The sequence below is a fragment of the Suncus etruscus genome, chromosome 18 (assembly GCF_024139225.1).
Source record: "Suncus etruscus isolate mSunEtr1 chromosome 18, mSunEtr1.pri.cur, whole genome shotgun sequence".
NCBI classification, from domain to species: Eukaryota; Metazoa; Chordata; class Mammalia; order Eulipotyphla; family Soricidae; genus Suncus; species Suncus etruscus.
The window spans coordinates 34712051-34735000 of record NC_064865.1 but is presented as its reverse complement, the minus strand read 5'-3'; the positions used below and the strand labels follow the sequence as shown (position 1 = coordinate 34735000).

The following is a 22950-nucleotide window of genomic DNA, read 5'->3' as shown; positions in this document are numbered from 1 at the left end:
AGGCTCTAGGCTCAGAAATAGCTCCTGGCAGGCACAGGGGACAATATGGGACACCGGGATTCGAACCAACCACCTTTGGTCCTAGATCGGCTGCTTACAAGGCAAACACCGCTGTGCTATCTCTCCGGGCTCACTATCTCTCATTTGTATTATTTGATAAATACCTAGCAGTAGAATTTAAAGATCATTGATAGTTCTATTTATAATTATTTGGGGGGTTGTTTTTTTTTTGGGGGGGTCACACCTGGCGGCGCTCAGGGGTTACACCTAGCAGGCTCGGGGGACCATATGGGATGCTGGGATTCGAACCACCGTCCATCTTGGATTAGCTGCGTGCAAGGCAAACGCCCTACCACTGTGCTATCTCTCCGGGCCCAATTATTTGTTGTTGTTGTTGTTGTTGTTGTTTTAAACCTTTTTTGGTTTGTTTTTGGGGGCCACACTCAGCGATGGCCAGGGGTTATTCCTGACTCTGCATTTAGGCATCACTCATGGAGGTGCTCAGATCAAATCCGGGTCAGCTGTGTGCAAGGCAAATGCCCCTACCCTTAGGACTATCTCCCCAGAGAGATAGTGTTGGTTTGCACTACTCTCGGTAATACTGCGGAAGCAGGGCTGCTCCTTAGGCTGGAGGTGCTGCACCTCTTCGGTGCTTCTGCTGGCTGGGGGCTTAGGAGCCAAGGGACTGGGGAATCATGCAATGCCAGATATCCAAGGAATCTGCCAGCAGCATGCCAGGCAAGCGCTTTTGGCCACACCCAAGGGTGCTCTGTGCTCTAGTCGCTCCCTAGCGGTGCAAGGGGAACATAGTGATGACGGAGCTCAAAGCTGGGCAAGCACTTGGTTTTTCTTTTCCTTTTTTTGTTTTTAGCACTTGGTTTTTCATGTTTTGTTTGCTTGGGTGCCATATCCGGAGATACTCAAGGCTTCCGCCAGGCTCTGCACTCAGGGATCATTCCTGGCAGTGCTTGGGTCGGGAGGTAGGGTGAAAGGGAAATCCTGTGCTAAGCAAGCCCATCACTGTTACTGGAAAATCTGCCAACATCTTGTGTTTGGGGGAGGGGTAAATGCATTAATGCATTTTTTTTTTTTTTTTTTGGTTTTTTTTGGGCCACACCCGGCGATGCTCAGGGGTTACTCCTGGCTGTCTGCTCAGAAATAGCTCCTGGCAGGCACGGGGGACCATATGGGACACCGGGATTCGAACCAACCACCTTTGGTCCTGGATCGGCTGCTTGCAAGGCAAACACCGCTGTGCTATCTCTCCGGGCCCGCATTAATGCATTTTAACTCTGCAGAAGAACTTTCTTTTTTGTTGTTGGTGCAAATGGCAGGTTTTCATTTTTTATAGCTGTTAGAATTACATTGTGTATATATACAACTTTTATCCGTATTATACATTAAATGTATACATGTTAAAAATAAAAAATAAATAATAATAAAATAAATAATAAAATATCTATTTAAAATTTGTTTATAAATAATTTTGTTTATTTATTTAAAATAAAATAGTAAGATAAATAAATAAAAACAAAACAAAATAAATAATAATAAATAAAAATAAATGTTAAAAATGTCTTTTTGGGGCCCGGAGAGATAGCACAGTGGCGTTTGCCTTGCAAGCAGCCGATCCAGGACCAAAGGTGGTTGGTTCGAATCCCGGTGTCCCATATGGTTCCCCGTGCCTGCCAGGAGCTATTTCTGAGCAGACAGCCAGGAGTAACCCCTGAGCACCGCCGGGTGTGACCCAAAAACCAAAAAAAAAAAAAAATGTCTTTTTGTCTTTTGGGGGTCACACCCAGCGGCGCTCAGGGTTTTTTCCTAGCTCTGTGCTCAGAAATCGCTCCTGGCAGGCTCGGGGGACCATGTGGGATGCCGGGATTCGAACCACCGTCAGTCCTGAATCAGCTGCGTGCAAGGCAAAAACTCTTACCGTTGTGCTATCTCTCCGGCCCCCACCTGCGTAACTGTTTAGGCGCTTCCGACTAATTTTGTGCCATGGCCGCACCCGTAGATAGATCCGTAGCTGCGCGACAATCTTCCCCGGAAGCGCCAGGAAAAGTCTCGCTCGGCTCCGTCCTGGGCGGGGCCGTGCGTGATGACGTCAAGGGCGCGCCACGCCTTCGGGCCCGGACAAGGGCGGGGCCAGCAGGTGGACCCGCTGCCGAAGGAGCAGCGGCCCGAGCCGGGGCCATGGCGAAGCTGCTGAGCTGCGTCCTCGGCCCCCGGCTTTACAAGATCTACCGGGAAAGGGATTCTGAAAGGGCTCAGCCCAGCATCACTGAAACTCCAACTTCAGTTCCTAACCCCTCCTCCAGCTCCTGGGTGAGTCCTGGTCAAAAAAAAAACATGGTAGGGCCCAGCACCCCATTTGCGGCCTTTGCACCCCCAGAAGCGCCCATTAGTGGAACTGGGGGGAAATCTACTTGTCAAGAGAGTTGAGTGCAAGTCTGTGCGCTTTGTGTTTCCTAGGGAAAAGTCACTCCTCTGGTGGCCTGTTTTATCCCTATTAGCCACCGCATTCTCTCCTTGCTTTCTCCACTCAGATTCCCTCCACCTGTCTGTCGTGGCTCCATTGAAGGTCCCCCAGTTGACTCCCAGAGTCCTGGAAAAGATCCTGAGTGGATTGGGAAGTTGGTGATCTTGCCAATCAGTTCTTGGTTTCTTCATGCTCATGATCTCTCTCCCATCCCCCAACTCCATTTTCACTTTTCTCAACCTTAGCCTTGAATTGCAAAATGACATTTTTCAACTGATCATCCTCCCCCTGCTCCTCACCCACTCACTCCCCAAACACCCCTGGATACTCTTAACACCTTTTCGTTCATAAGAACTGAGGGCTAGCAATGGTAGGCCAGGCCCCTAAATAAATGGTCTCTTTTTGTTATAGTCTCAAATTTTGTTTATTGACCACTACAAACTGCCCACCCCAGTCATGTAGCCATCTTTAGTCAACCCACTATTTCTCGAGCTCTTTTCCCTTTTCAGGTTGTCCGTGTAGCCTTCCTGTTTTCTTAACCTCCCCATCTCAGATGGACATGCCCACAGCCCTTTTGAAACCAGTTGTAAAAATGGGGACTAAAAAAAAAAAAAAAAAAAAAAAAAAAAAGGGACTAAAGTCCTTCCCAACTGCTTTCACTTTTGCTCTCTCCCTGTATTTCTCTTGAGTCTGGTTTGGAGAGGGGGGTGGAAAATGTTTTCTTGGGAATGAGACACTCCAGGAGAATGTTGGAAATGAGAGGACACATCTCAGGACACATCTTCTGAAAGATACTGGACTAGTCCAATGGGCAGGGTTCAAAACTTGGTCATCTGTTTTGGCAGGATACATACTATCAGCCCCGTGCCCTGGAGAAACATGCTGACAGCATCCTGGCTCTGGTATGTCTGCCCTGGCATCTAGGACTGCATCTTTATAAACCCAGCTACCCTCCTGCATTTTCCCCAGTGTGGGAGGTGGTGAACCCCTGGGGGAGGGGGAGCTCTGGATTCACTCAGACACTGGCAATCACATAGCTATGGTGCTACCCTTTGGCCTGTGCACAGCTTTCTCTGCTGCTGAGCTTTGAGGAAAATGTGTTTACTTGGGGACCATCTGCAGGTACTGAGTCCTGCAGTCCCCAGTGACCTGTCCTCCCTGGCAACTAACCTCTTTGGCTGCAGAGACAGCTGTTCTCTCTGGCAGGGTTCCTATGGTGACATTTGCGCATCTCTTGGGGACCAGGCCAGGGGCTGTCTTGAGCAGGGTGGATTACAGAATGGGAAGAGTGGCCTTAGTTTTATTGTTTTTATTTGGGAGCAGAGGTTGGGCCATATCTGGTGATGCTCCAGGAACTCCCAAGTGCTGGGGTTTGAATCCAGCTCTACTGCTTGTAGCACAAGCATCTTAAGCCCTTTGGCCCAAGAGTTTCCATAAAATGTGATCAAGTTTTATCCACAGATGATTTGAAGAAGGAAAGAGAATCTACCAGCTTTTCCTAGAGTCTTTTATGCTCGGATACATGGCTTTTTTTTTTTTAATGATTTTGTTGTTATCGTTGTTATTTTAGTTTTGATTTTTGACCACATCCAATAATGCTCAGGCCTTACTCCTGGCTTTGCACTCAGGGATCACTCCTGACCAGCTTGGGGGACCATATGGGGTGCTTGGAATTGAACCCTGGTTAACCTACCTGCTGTACAATCATTCCATTCCTAACCTTTTACTAATTTTTTGTACCAGAGATTGGACCTACAGCCTCGTACATGTGAAGTGTGCTCTCTGCCCCGGAAGTACAACCATAGACCCCTGATACAATTATCTTTCAATAATCTGAGCCCTGCTGTACAGCCAGAGAAATAGTATAGCAGGGTCCACATATGGTCCTCTAAGCACAGCCAGGTGTGGCCCCAAGAACCAAAAAAAGTTTTGAGCACCTACTCTCGATCCATGATATCATACACAGACTAAGTACTTGAAAAGATATCCCTCCAGGTAGCCACTTTGTTTAGAGGCTAAGCCAGCAAATTGCAGGCCTGCGTGTGCCTTTATATTGATTTTTGTTCCTATCTTTCTGTGCAGGCTTCAGTCTTCTGGTCCATCTCTTATTACTCCTCTCCTTTGGCCTTTTTCTACTTGTACAGGAAAGGTCAGTGTGAATTTATAGAGGTGGTGGGCAAGAAGGGGCAGATTGTTGGCAGATGGGCTGCCATCAGAAAAAGAAGAAAGGGGATCTTTGAGGATGGTTTGGCTTTCCTCTTCTTCTGAGGGCATGGCTGTCCCCAAAGAGAGGGTATGGTGTGGATGTTGGGACAAAACTGGGAAGAGGGAGCCTAGAGGCAGCAGGGAGCACTTCTCACACACAATCCTTTTCCCTTCCCAGGTTACTTGAGTTTGTCCAAAGTAGTGCCATTTTCTCATTATGCTGGGACATTGCTACTACTGCTGGCAGGTGTGGCCTGCCTTCGAGGTAAGTGCACAGGGAACCTGTTTGGATTCTGCACATACACTTTTATTCAGGCCCTGAAAGGAAATCATTAAAAATGGCCAAGGGATCATGACCTTTTCTTTAAAGAGCTTGAGACAGAAACATGAACAAAAAATTAATAAAATATATGATATTGTCCTAAATATGGGTAGGCTCCAAAACACTTTCGTATTCATATATATGAATATATATTATATAATATATTATATAATTATATCTACATATAATTATATTTATTATATATATTATATATAAATATAAACTGAAGCCGCTACATGGCTGAGATGTACACTGGCGCTCTAGTCTAGAACCCTATACAGCTTTGCAGCTGGATCTCTTGTGAGATTGAATGACAAAAGCTGACCATCAAATAGCTGATGTTTGTAATTATGTATAAGGTTCCCATAGACTGTATCTATAATACTAAGGAAAAACATAGGTACTTTGTTTTCTTTCAGTCACACCCATTGGTGCTTAGGGCTTCCTCCTGGCAGATTCATGTGGGGTGCCAGGAATTGAACCCAGACCGGACACATACAAAGCAAAAGCCGTATCTGCTGTATTATCACTCCAGCCCCAAACATGGGTATCTTGTAAAAGCAGGTGGTTATTGGGAACAGCAGGGATAGGCTGAAAAGGATTCTTAGTGGGAGGTGACTTGTACTTTCTTTTCTTCACTCCCTTCCTTCCTGCTTCCCTCCCTCTCTCCTTTCCTTTCTCCCTTTTATTTTTTTGGGGGAAGGGGTGGGCACATCTGGTAGTGCTCAGCCCTCAGGGATCACTCCTTACTGGCTGGGGATGAGGAATCAAACCTAAGTTAGCTACTTGCCAGGCAAGGTGCCCTGCCCATTTTACAATCTCTCTGGCCTTATGCTCTTTCTTAACCTGAGTGATTTACATGAAAGATTGATTTATGTTTTGTTTTATTTATTTAAAAGAAATGGAGGTAGGGCTGGAGTGATATTACAGCAGGTAAGACATTTGCCTTGCAAATGCCTGGATTTAATCTCTAGCATCCCATATGGTCCCTCCATCATCACCAGGAATGATCCCTGAGTGCAGAGCCAGGAGTAACCCCTGAGCACCACTGGGTATGGCCCCAAAACAAAAAGATTGTCGGGGAGGAGAATTAGCAATGTTGGGCAGTGCACAGGGAACAAACCCAGCTTGTTTGGAAGTGGCTCCTGGTTTTATAGAGGAGACCACACAGTACTGGGATCACACCCAGGCCTCCTGCATCCAAAGCATGTCCAGCCCTTTGGGCCATCTTTCCAGCCTCCTGCTTTGTTTTTAGAATGTATGGGAATTTTTTTCTTTATTTATTTTTGGTTTTTGGGTCACACCCGGCAGCGCTCAGGGGTTCCTCCTGGCTCTATGCTCAGAAATCGTTCCTGGCAGGCTCAGGGAACCATATGGGATGCCACATGGGATTCGAACCACTGTCTTTCTGTATGCAAGGCAAATGCCTTACCTCCATGCTATTTCTCTGGCCCTCCCCTGAATGTATGTTTTATGCTCTATCTCACTACTTAAAAAATATACAAAAAAGAGAAACTCAGTCCTTGGGTCCCGCCTCACACACACAGGTGCCATGAGAAACACTATGTGGGGGGTTGCTGTGAGACAAAGACATGGAATGGGGTTCTGGCTGCCTGTGGCTATCCCAGTCCCAGTCAGGGCCTTATGTACACAGTGTTCTGCCTTCTGTTCTCAGGCTGGTCTCCTATCTCCCTGATCACTCCTGAGAGGAGATTTTACTTCAATTTTGTCTTCTTAATTTTATTGACTTTTAATTTGAAAAAAAAAAAAGTTTGGGTAAGTAAAGAAACAGAAAGCACTAAACTGTGTGTGTTACTTAATTTAAAAGAATTTTGTCAGTAAAATTCTAAAGCATTACAGAGCCAAAGAGATAGTATAGGCATGAAGGTACTGCCTTGCATGCAGCTGACCGCATTTTAATCACCAGCTTCTCATATGGTCCTCTAAAGCACTGTCAGGCATAATTCCTGAGCACAGAGCACAGTCATCCCTGAGTACCTTTTGGTATGAGCCAAACCCACTTCCCCCCAAAATTCTAAAGAATGACAGAGTAGGGTTGCATATTAGAATCTTCCCCAGTTCCTTGTTCATTTTTCCTTACAAATAACCATGGTCATGTGTGAGTTTTAGTTTTGTGTTATTCTGTTTTTTCCTGTTCTCTCTCTCTCTCTCTCTCTCTCTCTCTCTCTCTCTCTCTCTCTCTCTCTCTCTCTCTCTCTCTCTCTCTCACTCTCTCACTTTTTGTCTGTTAGTTTTTGTTTTTTGTTTTGTTTTTTTGGGAGGTCAAACCCAGGAGTTACTCCTGGCTCTGCGCTCAGAAATCGCTCCTGGCAGGCTCAGAGGACCATATGGGATGCCAGGATTTTAACCAGGGTCTGTCCTGTGTTGACTGAGTACAAGGCAAACACCTTACTGTTCTGGCCCCTCTGTTCTATATTTTTTTAGGTTTTGTTTGTTTGGGGGTGGGGCACACCCAGCATTGCTCAGGGATCACTTCTGGTATTCTCAGGGGACCAGTATGTGGTGCTGGGTAGGATGAAAGGCAAGCACCTTACCCACTGTACTATCACTTCGGCCCCCCATGTTCTTTTTTTGTTTTTGTTTTTGGTTTTTGGGCCACACTGGGCAGTGCTCAGGGGTTACTCCTGACTCTGCACTGAGAAATTGCCCCTAGCAGGCACGGAGACCATATGGGATGTAGGGCTTAAACCACTGTCTGTCCTGAATCAGCTGCATGCAAGGCAAAGGCCCTACCACTGTGCTATCTCTCCGGCCCTTCTCCATATTCTTATCCTTTTATACAATGTATACCTCATTGCATTAGATCTGAGCTATCATAAATTATAAATTTCACTCTGATTTTAGAGGATTGTTTTGTTTTGTAAAACAAGATCTTTTGGGGGCAGGATTACACCTAGCAGTGCTTACTCTTGGCTTTACTCAGGAATTACTCCTGTCAAGGTTGGGGTACCATACCAGGGCCTAGGATCAAACCCAGGTTGGCATTGGCTGCATGCAAGGCAAACACCCTAATTGCTGTACTATTATTCCAGCTCAATCAAGACAGGTTTTGTTTTTGTTTTGTTTGTTTGATTGGTTGGTTGGTTATTGGGTCACACCCGACTCAGGGGTTAGTCCTGGCTCTGTGCTCAGAACTCGCCCCTGGAAGGTTCAGGGGACCATATGGGTTGCCAGGAATCGAACCAGGGTCTGTCTCAGATCAGCCACGTGCAAGGCAAACACCCTACAACTGTGCTATTACTCTAGACTCTCTAGTTTTCTTCTTTTTATAAATGACAGAAGCAATTTATTTTTTTATTTGGAGGGGTTTGAGTCACACCTGGTGGTGCTCAGGGGTTACTCCTGGCTTCACGCTCAGAAATTACTCCTGGCAGACTCAGGGGACCATATGGAATGCTGGGAATCGAACCTGAGTCTGTCCTGTGTTGGCTTTGTGCAAGGCAAATGCCTTACACTGTGCTATTGCTCTGGCCTCTCTAATTTTCTTTTCTTTTCTTTTTTTGTTTGTTTGTTTTTTGGACCACACCCAATGACACTCAGGGGTTACTCCTAGCTATCTGCTCAGAAGTCGCTCCTGTCTTGAGGGACCATATGGGATGCTGGGGGATCGAACCACAGTTCGCTCTGGGTCAGCTGCACGCAAGGCAAGTGCCTTACCACTGCACTACCACTATGGTCCCTAGTTTTCTTTTCTTATTTGTTTGGGTCACACGGTGATGCTCAGAAGCTATTCAGTGGTTGGAGGGAGCTTCCATTGATGCCAGGGGATCCATGTAATGCCAGCCATCCAATTCAGGGTTGTCTCATGTAAAGCACAAGAGGCCTCTGCTTAAGCCATCTCCACACCCCTGGTTTTGTTTTTCTTTTTTGTTTGCTGGGGGAGAGGGTGTCAGGGCTACTAATGACTCAGTACTTCAGGGTCATTCGCTGCAGTGCTTGAGAAAACATGTGGTGGCAGGGATCAAATTTAGGTTTTCGGGCCCAGAGAGATAGCACAGTGTTGTTTGCCTTGCAAGCAGCCGATCCAGGACTAAGGTGGTTGGTTTGAATCCCGGTGTCCCATATGGTCTCCCATGCCTGCCAGGAGCTATTTCTGAGCAGAGAGCCAGGAGTAACCCCTGAGCACTGCCGGTGTGACCCCAAAAAAAAAAAAATTTAGGTTTCCTGCATGCAATGCATGCTCTCCAGTCCTTTGAACAGTTCCTTCAGTGCCACTAGTTTTTGTTTTTGGGCCATACCTGGTGGCACTCAGTGCCACTGGGTCTGTGCTCAGAAATTGCCCTTGACAGGCTTGTGGGATGTTAGGAATCAAACCCAGGTCTGCCCCTGGTTGGCCCTACCATTGTGTTATCTCTCCATTTCCTGGTTTTATTTTTTTAATAGCACACCTTTCTGGATTAGAATTTCTTGTGCTTATTTGCAGTTTCCCTGCATCCCTGTCCCCAGCATATGGTAGCGCGCGGGCACACACACACACACACACAGTCAAAATTTCAGCTCTCTGGGGCTAAAGTGATAGCACAGTAGATAGGGCACTTGCCTTGCACACAGCCGACCTGAGTTCAATCCCTGACATCCCATATTGTCCCCTGAACCTGCCAGGAGTGATTTCTGAGTGCAAAGCCAGGAGTAACCCCTGTATGCTGCTGTTATGTCCCAAAAGCAAAATAAAAAAAATTCCAGCTCTCTGAGGACCAGGGCCTGTGTATATCATTTCTTACTGTTTTCTCCATGTCAAAATAGTGCTCAATACATGACATCTATGGAAGCAGAGAAATCAGATTGGAAATACCTCAGGGAGGAAGAGGAGCATAGATAAATGCTGAGGAGAGGAGAGATGAGTTGAGAACAGTGTGTTTCAGGGAACAGAAGAACAAAAAGGGGCTGAAGGACAGTGGTAACTGAGGAGCAGGGTTAGGGTTAGGGTTAGGTGAGGAGCAGGAATTGGAAGGAGCCAAGGAAGCAGAGGAGGTATCCTCCAGGGACAAGAAGCATGAGGGGCACAGATGAAGAGAAAGAGGACAAAGGAAGGGGAACTGAATTCAGTGAGAACATAATTATGAGCAAGATGCAGAGCCAGGTAACAGGGAACAGAGCCATAGTACAACAGGTAGGGTGCTTACTCTGGTTCAACCCTGGCACCCCATATAGTCCCTAGGCACTGATAGGAGTAGTTTCACAGTGCAGAATCTGAGCACTAATGAGTGTGCCCCACTGGACACACACACCACAAAATACAACAAAACTGCCATGCAGCAGGATAATAGGGCATAAGAAAACACAACACTGGCAGCAGCAGCAGTGGAGAAGGTGGCAGAAGAGAAGCCAGATGTTAGCAAGAGCGAGCAGCCAAGAGGAGGGGGAGGAGGTGTGACTGTTTTGAGACTGGGGAGAAGAAATGTTCTGGAGAAGGGTTATAAAGCAGCTCAGGAGGGGTTGTGTGCTGCCCCAAGTTCTGGGTGAGAAGGTGGGTGTCACTTAATCTGGGTCCTTCCTCCTTTTCCTTTTCTACCCCCAATTCTCTTCCTGCAATCCACTTGTGTTGTTTTTTTCTAACACTTTCCTTTCATCTACAGGTATTGGCCGCTGGACCAATCCCCAGTATCGGCAGTTCATCACCATCTTAGAGGCCACACATAGGAACCAGTCAGTGGACAACAAGGTGAGAGGGGGCCAGAGCACTAGCACAGTGGGTAGGGCATTTGCCTTGCACACTACTGGCCCGGGTTCGATTCTCAGTGTCCCATATAGTCCCCCAAGCACCACCAGGAATGAGTCCTGAGTTGAGAGCCAGGAGTAACTCCTGAGAATTGTTGGGTATGGTCCCAAACACCCCATTCAAAAAGAAAACAAGGTGAGAAGTCCCAGAGAAGGTGCCAGATGAGGCCCCTGGCAGCATTGTCCTCCACTGTCACCCAAGAGCTCCTGATAAGGGCTTTGCCAGGTAGAGAAGGGAGTTGTGTTTGGTTTTGCACATTCTGTTCGCTTTGGACATTGCTTCTGGCCTCTGCAAGTATACTGTCGACCTACAGGATCTTTTTTCCTCCACTTCTAATGGAATATTCCACTGGAACAATCCTCCACCCTTCTCCCTTCCACCAAGAATTGTCTAGCTGGGGAAACATCTAGAATGTGGAAACATTCCACAATGTTTCTTACTCTGTATTACAGTGGTTCAGTTCTGTGCTTGTCTGTTTTTGCCACGTACATTGAATACCATGGTTGTTTCATCCAGGAATGGGACAAGATGGACAGTATATCCACTCTTGTGCCTGGGGGCACAGTGTGGCGCCAAGAGGGAGAAAAGCCAGGGCAGAGTGCCCTTGGAATTGTGCCAACCTCACCACTGCTAAAGTGTGATTATCTTTGAGAAGGAGCTGAGGGGCCCATAAAGTTCTTTCCGGTTACAAAGGGGTTTCTGGGATCAAACAGCTGTGAGCACCACTGTTGTATTTCTGGTTACTGCACACCGGCATTTAATGGGGCGCTGTAATGCTGCTCTGTCGCGATGCTGTCTCAGGCATTTTGCATCCAGTCTTTCTAATCCTCTCAAGAACAGTGTGGTGGCTTTATTACCCTCATTTAGATATCTGAGGAAACAGGCAAAAAGAGGTTAAGTGGTCAGAGTAGAATCACAGAGCAAGCAAGTGGCTAGTCTGGATTCACATCCAAGCCTAACTGAAATGGGCTTTTCTTCGGTTTGTTTTGTTTCGCTATTTACATTTCTGTACAAGTTGGCTCTTGATCTCACTTCATGGAGTTATTTTTGAAAACCTCGAAAATTTTTCTGGTGGAAAAAAATTAAAAACAATTCTCAAAATAGAGTGCTGGGAGCTCTGGGCGCAGTGGAAAGAATGCCGCAGAATGGAAGTCACAGCCCCCACTGCCTTCACCAAGCCTGTGGGTGAACACAGTGGGGTGGCCAGAGATGCAGATGGTCTTCTTGGTGAGCTCAGAGTTGAGAAAAGGGAGGCGACCATGATGGTCGAACAGTCAGAAGGGGCCTCGTGTGGATGACCCCCATGCTGAGGCACTTCTGTGGATGCACAATGTCCCTCTCCCATAATCTTCAGATCTTGGGGGTGGTCTAAGAACCCTGCAAATGAAAGACCTAGGGAGGGAGGGAACTTTACATGCCAGCAGGTCCCCTACCTCTGCCTCAACATGCCTGATTCTGGAGCAGCACAGGCCAGCTGGTCTGGGGGTCCAGTCAAGCCTCCTCTCTTGCCCAACTTCTGCCCCTGGAGAACCTGTGTGGTGTTGCCATTTGCTTGTCTCCCCACTGCTACACAATTCCCTACATTACAGTGGGGGGTGCTACCCTAGATCCCCACCTCATCTTATCCCTCTTTGCTCTCCCTGCCCTCCACAGAGGCAACTTGCCAACTACAACTTCGACTTCAAGAGCTGGCCCGTAGACTTCCACTGGGAGGAACCCAGTAGCCGGTGAGGCCCCGATCCCGCCCTCTCCTTCTTCCCTGCCCAGTGCCTGCCATCCAACACTGTCCTTTGCTGCCCAGCTTGCTACTCTTCACCCCTTCCTTACCGGTGTCTTTGCACTCCTCAGGAAGGAGTCCCGAGGGTGCTCTTCATGCCGGGGTGTGGCCCTGCTCCGCCCTGAGCCCCTGCACCGGGGAAAGGCAGACACGCTCCTCGACCGCGTCAAGAAGCTGCCATGCCAGGTCACCAGGTGCGTGGGCCCTGGGGGGTGGTGGGAAAATAGTGCCAGGGCTGGAGGGTTCTGTTGTAAAACTACACTTGTTCATTGACCCCAGTGCTATGTACTATTTATGATGACATTTTAATTTTATCTTTTTGTTGTTTTGGGGGGAGTCACACTCAACAGTAATCAGGACAATTCAGGAGGACCATATGGGGCCTGCATACAAGGCAAATGCCCTACCTGCTGTACTATCTCTCCAGCCCGGTTCTGAATCTATCTTTTTGTGAGAAAGAGGCTCAGAGGGGTCCAATATTTCACTGTGAATGAAGAGCGGGATGTTAGCACAGTTCCGTCTGACACAAAAGCTCTTTCAGTGAGGGTGAGAGAGGAGGAGGAGGAGGAGGTTGGGGTGGGTAGGGAGAGGCACAGCTGCCATCATGTGGCAGCCTGGGGGAAGCTGTGTCCTGGCGCCTCAGCTCCTGAGTTTTTGCACTTGGGGCAGCCGATGTGTCTGGGCTCCCACCCCTGGGGTTGGTAAGACAGAGGGAGGTGACATTCTGAAGAGCTTCCACCTTGTTCAGGCCTAGGGGCCGTTTGAGATCTCCTGGTGAAAACTAAGTAAATAAGCAGTTGGGGTACTAGTGATGTCAGCAGTGAAAACAGTAACTATTGCTTTCTCCTCCTGGAGCTTATACCAGGGGATTTTTTGGGGGGGAGGGGGCCTGGGTCTCAGATAACTAGGAAGGGGTGGTCTTAGTGGTTGGCTGCAGAGGGTGCTGGTAGCACAAGGTTGAGAGGAGAGTGCAGGAAGGTTGAACAAAGGCAATAGATCCTCCTTTGGATTGTTTTGTTTTGTTTCTGGACCACACCTGGCTATGCTCAGAATTTGCTCCCGGTGCTTCTTAGGGGTTCTTGGGGTCCCTATATAGTGCTGGGGATTGAAGTTAGATCGGCCATGTGCTTCTTATCCAGTAGTACGATCTCTCGGCCACCTCCTTTGGGATTTGTCTTTTGATTGTCTATTTTAGGAATAGCACCAACTACTACATCTTATTTTTATACGTTAGTTCGTTTATTCGGTCAATTTTTGTTTATTTGTAAGTCATACCTAGTGATGCTCTGGGGCTATTCCTGTTTCTATATTTGGGAATTTCTGTACTGAGATATCAAATCCAGACTTCCTCCATACACAGCATATGCTCAGCCCATTGGAGCCATCTTCCTCATTTTCCCAGCCCCTCAGTCTGTTTTTTAAGCCCCTATTTGGCACCCCACTCTAGTCACCTGTTGTGCAGCCATAACCATAGGACTGTCAGAGTGAACCCATGGCCATTTTTCCCCTGTGGAGTATTCAGTCTAGTTTGGCATCTGGCAGACTGGGTCTTAAACTATTGCTAAATCTTGAATTTTGGGGGTGGGGGGAGGGCACAACCAGCAGTGCTCAGTGCTTACTCCTGGCCCTGAGACTGGTAGGCTTGGAGGACTATATGTGGTGCTGGGATTGGACCCAAGTTGGCCTCATGTGAGGCAAACACGTACCTATTATATTACCACTCCGGCCCCAAAATCACTGTTTTGTTTTGGGGTCATACCCAGCAACATTCAGGGGTTACTCATTGCTCTGTGCTCAGAAATCGCTTCTGGCAGGCTCAGGGGACCTAATGGGATGCCAGGGATTGTACCCGGGTCTGTCTCAGTCATTCGCATGCAAGGCAAACACCCTACCATTGGGCTACCGTTCCGGACTCCTAAAATCCACTATTTTAAGCATCATTTTTGGGGAGCTATTAATAAGTTATATTTATACATTAAGAGAAGGACCCTATTACAGTCATAGTTGGAAATTATCACTCTAGACAAGAATTGGGTGCTGGGGCCGGAGAGGTGGCGCTAGAGGTAAGGTGTCTGCTTTGCAAGCGCTAGCATAGGACCAACCGCGGTTCAATCCCCCGGCGTCCCATATGGTCCCCCCCAAGCCAGGGGCAATTTCTGAGCTCTTAGCCAGGAGTAACCCCTGAGCGTCAAATGGGTGTGGCCCAAAAAAAAAAAAAAAAAAGAATTGGGTTCTAAAAGGAAGGAGGTAAAGTGATATGCATAATACCCCTTCAGTAACAATATTACAAACCACAGTATTTAAAAGAAAAGAAAAGGAAGACTGGGAGAGGGAGGATAGAGGGAAGGTGGGTGAGAGAGAACATGAGAGAGGGGGAAAGGGAGGGAAAGAGGGAAAGACAGAAAGAGAGAAAGAAGTAGCATATCTGCCATTAATCATGAACAACTTTGTAACTGTATCTCATGGTGATTAAATTAAAAAGAGAGGTTTGGTTTTGAGCCACTCCTGACTGTGCTCAGGACTTTTGACTCTGCTCAGGAATCTCTCTTGGCCATGCTCGGGGAACTATATGGGGTGTTGGGGATTGAACCCAGGTTTTAGCTATGTGCCAAGCAAATGTCCTACCCTCTTACTTTCACTCTGGCTTTAAGAATCATAGTTTGGGGCCTGAAGAGATAGCACAGCGGTGTTTGCCTTGCAAGCGGCTGATCCAGGACCAAAGGTGGCTGGTTCGAATCCCGGTGTCCCATATGGTCCCCCGTGACTGCCAGGTGCTATTTCTGAGCAGACAGCCAGGAGTAACCCCTGAGCAATGCCGGGTATGACCCAAAAACCAGAAAAAAAAAGAATCATAGTTGGTACTAGCTCTAGCTTTGCCTTTACTTATAAAGAAAGTGTTTCCGGGGGCCGGGCGGTGGCGCTAGAGGTAAGGTGCCTGCCTTGCCTGCGCTGGCCTTGGATGGACCGCGGTTCGATCCCCCGGTGTCCCATATGGTCCCCCAAGCCAGGAGCAACTTCTGAGCGCATAGCCAGGAGTAACCCCTGAGCGTTGCTGGGTGTGGCCCAAAAACCAAAAAAAAAAAAAAGAAAGTGTTTCCACACTTTTTAACTTAATGTATATGCTGATACTGTAGCAAATCTTGCAGAGGTGATGATAAAAAGTTTGAGATAGCAGCGTGATACATGTATTATTTCATTAAGTCGTGAAAGCTGAAAACGAAGTTGTAGGCTACATAGTCTGTGAGTACCAGATCTGGGACTGGGATTAACCCTATGTTCCCCACAGCTACCTGGTGGCGCACACTTTAGGACGCCGGATGCTGTACCCTGGCTCTGTGTACCTACTCCAGAAGGCCCTCATGCCAGTGCTGCTGCAGGGCCAGGCCCGGCTGGTGGAAGAGGTGAGGCTCCCCTGTGCTGACTGTCCTTAGCTCATATCCCGCTGGGCATGTGTCCTCCTGCTCCTCACAACTGAGCCTTTGTATCCCCCCTCTGCCCCCACTACAGAGCAACGGGCGTCGGGCCAAGCTGCTCGCCTGTGACGGCAATGAGATTGACAGCATGTTTGTGGACCGGCGGGGGACAGGCGAGCCCCAGGGACAGAAGCTGGTGAGAGGGAGCAGGGAGCCTAAAGGTAGAGTGTGAGACAGGAAGTGGAGGTTCTGGGTGGTCTCAGTTCTACAGTAGCACTGAGGAAGCACAACTGGGAATAATTCCAGCTCCTAGCTCCACCCTAGAGACCATTGGTGCAGGAAAACCCTGTGAGGGGATAAAAGAAGAGCCTTAGTTCTTTGAGGGGGCGGGGGTGTTGGGCCATACCTGTGACACTCAGAGGTTACTCCTGGCTATGCGCTCAGAAATCACTCCTCGCTTGGGGGACCATATGGGACAACCTTAGTTCTTAGCTGACATTAAAGGACTGAAAAAAATAAATTATTATAATAATCACCTAGACGCATTTACCAGATGCAGGGCATATACTTAATCCTTATAACCCTGCTGTGAGAGAGGTACTACTTACATCAGCCCATTTTACAGATGCTGAAACTGAAGCCCAGATCACACAATTAGTCGGAGACTGACTCCACTAAGGCAGCCTGGCTCTAAGCTCCTTGTGGGAGCTCCAGGAAAAGCTCTAAGCAAACAATCTAAAGCTTTGGGCTCAAGGTCCTGCTCTGTCAACTTCTCCGAGAGTCTCTGCAGGTCCTGGGCTTCTGCATCATAGAACTAGAGCTCATCCGCCACACTGGAGCTCCAAGAGGAAGAGTGGCAGGCAATCTGCATCCTGCACAAAAGAAACAGTCCCATGGGCTAAACTCAGTGTTAGAGCTCATGCATTATAGGGGTAAGGCTTTGGATTCACTCCTCAGCACCCCCCCCCCCAAAAAAAAGATCCAACGGGGCCAGAGATAGCATGGAGGTAGGGCGTTTGCCTTGCATGCAGAAGGACAGTGGTTCGAATCCCGGCATCCTATATGGTCCCCCGAACCTGCCAGGAGCGATTTCTGAGTGTAGAGCCAGGAGTAACCCCTGAGTGCTGCTGGGAATGACCTACCCCACCCCACCCCCCAAAAAAAAAAGATCCAAACACTAGGGAGAAAAAAACTCCATAATCTCATTCCTGAGAGATCCCTCCCAGTAGTTTTCCAGGGCGAAATAGACACTGCAGAGCGTCTGAGCAGCTCTGACCTCTATTCTTCCATCCAGGGCCCAGTTTGCTAAGCATTTGCTTCTCGACTTACGGCCCTTCTCAAATATTTTCTTCTCTGGAAAAGCTCCTAGGCCACCCTCCTTGTCACAAGGGGGAGTCAGCCCCAGCCTGGCTCCTTCCCACCCTCCCTCCTGCTCCTTCCCCAGGTGATCTGCTGCGAGGGCAATGCAGGTTTCTATGAGGTGGGCTGCATCTCCACACCACTGGAAGGTAGGTAGGCCCATGACCCAATCCACCTACCACTGCCTCTCCCCTCCTTCCCCTGCAGACACCACCTGCTCAGGTCTGCCTGCTTTTTCTGTGGGAACTGTGAGGAATCCCCATCTGCTCTGCAACTTGCACCCATCCCCTTAGTCTGTGTCCCCCAGCCTTCCCCTTCATTCTTTTCTCCTTCCCCTCATTTACATGTTCTTCCTCCTGCTGTCCTATAGAATCTTTGGACTCATTTCCCCATTCTGGGATGCCTTGGAGTTATTTGTGGGTGGGGGTCTTCAGAGCTCCTGGGTCCTGTTCCTCTTCCCCAGGGCTGGGGTGGGCTGTGGGGACTGTCAGATCTAATGTCTCTCCCCTATGACACAGCTGGATACTCAGTTCTGGGATGGAACCATCCAGGCTTTGCTGGAAGCACGGTGAGTCTCTGCTTTGACCCCCTTTTCCTAAATTATGAGCCATTTCCTGCTGCTCAGCCACAGAGTTAGAGAAAGGAGTGTATGCCCCTCACCATAGAGGTTGGCAGAAGGGGAGGGAGGTACCATTGTGAGTGGCTGGTTTCTGCACAGAATACCCATGGGGCCGGGAAGGTGGCGCTAGAGGTAAGGTGTCTGCCTTGCAAGCGCTAGCGTAGGACGGACCAGGGTTCGATCCCCCGGTGTCCCATATGGTCCCCCCAAGCCAGGAGCGATTTCTGAGCACATAGCCAGGAGTAACCCCTGAGCGTCAAATGGGTGTGGCCCCAAAACCAAAACAAAAAAAAGAATACCCTCATTTGCTGTCCCTGAGTGTTGCCAGGTGCTTATAGGAAGAGCCAATTCTGGGTAAGGGTGGCTGTTGAGCAGGTCTTGGTGCTCACACTTCTGTATTTCCTCCCACAGGGTGTGCCATTCCCGCAGAATGAGGCCAATGCCATGGACGTGGTGGTGCAGTTTGCCATCCACCGCCTGGGCTTCCAGCCCCAGAACATCATCATCTATGCCTGGTCCATTGGCGGCTTCACTGGTATCAGCCTCCCTCCTCCCCCACCACCAGAGGCCATTCATGCCATCTTCCAGATTTATGCAGAATTGGGGGACACACCGGTGACCCAGGAGTGGGATAGAGGCTTAGGGGAAAGGCATGTGCACACTTGGTGTGGCTTGGAAAAAGATTTCATATTTGCACACACATCTCATCTTCTAGCTTTAGTCCCAGCTACTTTAACAAGTAGGATACTGGGGAGATAAAAGAAGTGGCTGTTTCTCTGCACTTCATCTTCGATGCTCCTTGATGTCCTCTCTTCTCTCCCAAGCATGCCCTGGGTCAATGAAATGCAGGGTTAGAGAGTCTGGCAGGGATCAAACTTTAGCATTTGTGGACAGAGGGCAAGGGCGGTGACTGGGCCGCTCGATCCTCACTCTTTTTTTCTGTTCTGGAAACAGCCACATGGGCAGCCATGTCCTACCCGGACATCAGCGCCGTGATTCTGGATGCTTCCTTCGATGACCTGGTGCCCTTGGCCTTGAAGGTCATGCCAGACAGCTGGAGTGAGTACAGTTCCCAGGCCTGCCTTCCAGGGAAGGGGGAGGGCTCTGAGAACTGGGGTTCCCAAAACCCTTTTCCATGTGGAGAGTAGATTACCCCATGGTTGAGAAATAAGATGACCACCCAGTGTGGACCCACAGTTTTATCTTTCCAGGAACAATGAAGGGGATCTGGGTTGGCAAGGGACTTCCCTTCACTCTCTTCTTGCTCTAGGGGGCCTGGTGACCAGAACTGTGAGGCAGCATCTCAACCTCAACAACGCCGAGCAGTTGTGCAGGTGAGGCCTCAGCATCTGCGCTCAGTACCTCTCCGACCTCCCTCCTGGAAGGCACCACCAGAGGGTGGGTGGGGACTCTTTCTCTCTGCCATGGGCCTTTGGATAATTTTTTTCTTTTTGGATCACACCTGGCACTGCTCACAGGCTTCTTCTTGCTCTGCGCTCAGAAATTACTATTTAATAATTCAGGTTCTTAGGGTACATTTGAGATGCTGGGGATCAAACCCTGGTCAACCTTATGCAGGCAGATGCCCTACCTGCTATACGCTATATTATCACTCCAGCTCTCGTTGGACTTTTTTGATTGGTTGTTGGGCCACACCCAACTGGGCTCAAGGGTTACACCTGGCTCTACATCAGAAATTGCCCCTGGCAGGCTGGGGGACCAAAGGGATGCTGGAAATTGGACCAAGTCCCTCCTGGGTCAGCCACATGCAATGCCCTACCCACTGTGCTATTGCTCCAGCCCCATTATTCCCCATATTTTTGTTTTGTTTTGTTTCTTTCTGGGCCACACTCGGTAGTGTTCAGGGATTACACCTAGTTCTGCACTCAGAACTCACTCTTGGCAGGCTCGGGGATAAAATGGGATGCTGAGAATAGAACCCAGGTCCATCCTAAGTTAGCTGCATGCAAGGCTAACACCCTACTGCTGTGCTATCTTCTGGCACCCTCTCATTGGATATTTATAACATCATATGTGATGTACAATGCAGGCAGAACAGCTGCAAAAAGCCAATAAGAAACAGACTGTCGGGGCCGGGCGGTGGCGCTGGAGGTAAGGTGCCTGCCTTGCCTGTGCTAGCCTAGGACGGACCGCGGTTCGATCCCCCGGTGTCCCATATGGTCCCCCAAGCCAGGAGCGACTTCTGAGCGCATAGCCAGGAGTAACCCCTGAGTGTCATCGGGTGTGGCCCAAAAAACAAAAAAAAAAAAAAAAAGAGAAACAGACTGTCTTGTTGTGTACCAACGTCAGACCACAGGATTTCCTGGGCTCCTTATTATCCCACACACCCCCACCCTCATCTCCCAGTGTTCAAAGGCCAAAATTAGTACTCAAGTGCCAAATGGTAAAGGACTAGCCACATCCTCTGACTGATCCTCCTACCACCCAGCCGGCCTATCTGTCCCCACGTTCTCTGGGATCGTATACCTGAGGATTTGCTGTCAAAAGGTCAATGTCAGCTAGAGCAGGAGCTCCTAGAAAGCCAGACTTCAGCAGAGGCAGTGCAAGGACTGCTTTGGCTCTTTGTTGGGAGTCTGTCCCAGTTGTCCCCAGTTGGGGAGCCACACTGCTGGGAATCCATGTAGGCCTCTTGCATGCAAAGTATGCATACCAGTCTGTTGAGCTATTTCTCTACATACAAGGGCCATTCTGCAGTGTGCAGGGATCATTCTAGTGCTTGGGGGACCATGTTGAGTACTGGGGTTGTACACATGGAAGGTGAACACCATACCCTCTGTAGTATCTCCAGCCCAACTCATGGACCATTCTTTTTTTGTTTGTTTGTTTTGTTTTGTTTTTTGGGTCACACCCAGTAGCGCTCAGGGGTTACTCCTGGCTCTACGCTCAGAAATCACCCCTGGAAGGCACGGGGGACCATATGGGATGCCAGGATTCAAACCACCATCCTTCTGGATGTAAGGCAAACGCCCTACCTCCAGCTCAGAAATTGTCCCTGGCTTGGGGGGACCATATGGGATGCCAGGGGATCCAACTGTGGTCCTTCCTTGGCTAGCGCTTGTAAGGCAGACACCTTACCTCTAGCGCCACCTCGCTGGCCCCACCTGGACCATTCTTAAATGCACTGTCTGCCCTGTGTTAGCCTATGGGGTCCTGCTTCCACAGTAAACAAACGTCCAGTCATGGGTGGTGGCCAGTTGTCCTCTTTCCCTCTGAGTTCTGCCTCCTGATCTCGCTGTCCTCTGAAGGTTCCAGGGCCCTGTGCTGCTGATCCGAAGAACCAAGGATGAGATCATCACCACCACGTGAGTGCCAGGTGCCTCTGCCCACCAAGGTCCTCCCTTCCCAACCTCCAGCCCTGCACTGCCCATTCTTCTTATCCCTAGGGGTCCCGAGGACATCATGTCCAACCGAGGCAATGACCTCCTGCTGAAACTCCTGCAGCATCGGTGAGACTATGTGCATGAACGCATGCATGAGCATGGTGAGATTGTGTATGCGTGTCTGTCCATACGCAAGTGTGGCATGGAGGGAGGGAAGCAGGTTCTGGGAGGAGAGAAGGAGTTGGGTCCTGACCTCCTGTTCTGGTGCCCCTTTCTAGGTATCCCCGGGTGATGGCAGAGGAGGGTCTTCAAGTGGTGAAACAATGGCTAGAGGCCTCCTCACAGCTGGAGGAAGGTAAGGGGGGGCCCTCCTGGGGAAGCCTGGGACTGGGGTGGGGTGGCCAGGCTGCTGACAGCTCTCCTCTCCCTGCTGGCAGCCTCCATCTATAGCCGCTGGGAGGTGGAGGAGGACTGGTGCCTGTCAGTGCTCCGCTCCTATCAGGCAGAGCATGGGCCTGACTTCCCCTGGAGTGTGGGTAAGGAGGGCCTGGATGGCGATGGGGGACACAGATGGATGTGGGGTGACAGCCCAGGGATGAATGTTCAGGTGTCTGGCTGGTTTCTGAACCCCTCCTCTCTGCAGGGGAGGACATGAGTGCAGATGGAAGGCGACAACTGGCTTTGTTTCTGGTGAGCTAAGGGGTAGAAAGGGGGTACTTGAATGCCAGGGGGTTGTATGGATGGCTTGGTGGGTACCTTTAAGCATGGGAAGCGACAGCTTTTATAGAATTGGGGGGCCGGCCTGTGTAGGGTAGAAAAGTTGTGTTATGCTCCTATAGTGCTCTGTACTTATCCTGCGCTTTTTCCTCAGGCTCAAAAGCATATGCACAACTTTGAGGCCACGCACTGCACCCCACTCCCAGCCCCGAACTTCCAGCTGCCCTGGCACCTCTAGGGTCCACACCAAGATACATTCTGGAAGAATGGGTGGGAGGAGACATGAGAACAGACCCTCTTATTTGTGATTCTGTGTTCATGTTGCTGTTTATAGTTTGTGGAAAGTGGGGGACTATCCCCTTTATCACTGTTTTATTGCACGTTATATCACCAGTCCAGCAGTACATAACTTTCCCTGACATATGCCCTGCATTAAGTGAATGGATTATTCCTAATAATTAATAAAAAGGTATTTTTTCTACTCTCTGATTAACTGTGGGACACTGCCCCAGTGCATTAGGAATAAGGAGCTGAGGAGAACAATAGCCCCAACTGTACTTTAACCCTCTACCTCTCTGTTGCTGCCCTAGGCCTGTAAACCCCACAGAGGCTGTGCTCAGAAGTCAACCAGCCTCACTAAGCGTGTCTGCATTAAGCACTATGTAGCCTCCCCGGGGCCATGGCTGCCTCTCTTGATCACAACTCACAAGCTGTATTTCCAAAGTGCTTCCTAGTGCCTTTTAGTTTAGTGAAGAAATTGAAAAAGGGGGCCAGAGCGGTGACACAAGTGGTAGGGCGTGTGCCTTGCATGCGCTAACCTAGGACGAACCGCAGTTCGATCCCCCGGCATCCCAGCATCCCGTATGGTCTCCCAAGCCAGGAGCGATTTCAGAGCACATAGCCAGTAGTAACCCCTGAGCATCACCGGGTGTGGCCCAAAAAGCAAAAAGAAATAAAAGAAATTGTAAAAAATTCACT

At 49.1% G+C, this 22950-nt stretch overlaps 1 protein-coding gene across 1 annotated transcript; it reads left to right on the top strand.

The window, feature by feature from the left end:
* Positions 1-2104: 2104 nt before the first annotated feature.
* Positions 2105-22453, top strand: ABHD16A (abhydrolase domain containing 16A, phospholipase). Its single transcript, XM_049765180.1, has 20 exons — positions 2105-2325; positions 3325-3381; positions 4562-4628; positions 4863-4949; positions 10604-10689; positions 12400-12473; positions 12595-12717; positions 15810-15924; positions 16031-16132; positions 17381-17444; positions 17814-17863; positions 18326-18449; positions 18869-18973; positions 19185-19248; positions 21181-21237; positions 21319-21381; positions 21534-21610; positions 21693-21791; positions 21899-21945; positions 22127-22453. Exons 1-20 carry the CDS (start codon positions 2194-2196, stop codon positions 22208-22210), a joined length of 1677 nt encoding a protein of 558 aa, XP_049621137.1. The 5' UTR covers positions 2105-2193; the 3' UTR covers positions 22211-22453.
* Positions 22454-22950: the final 497 nt, after the last annotated feature.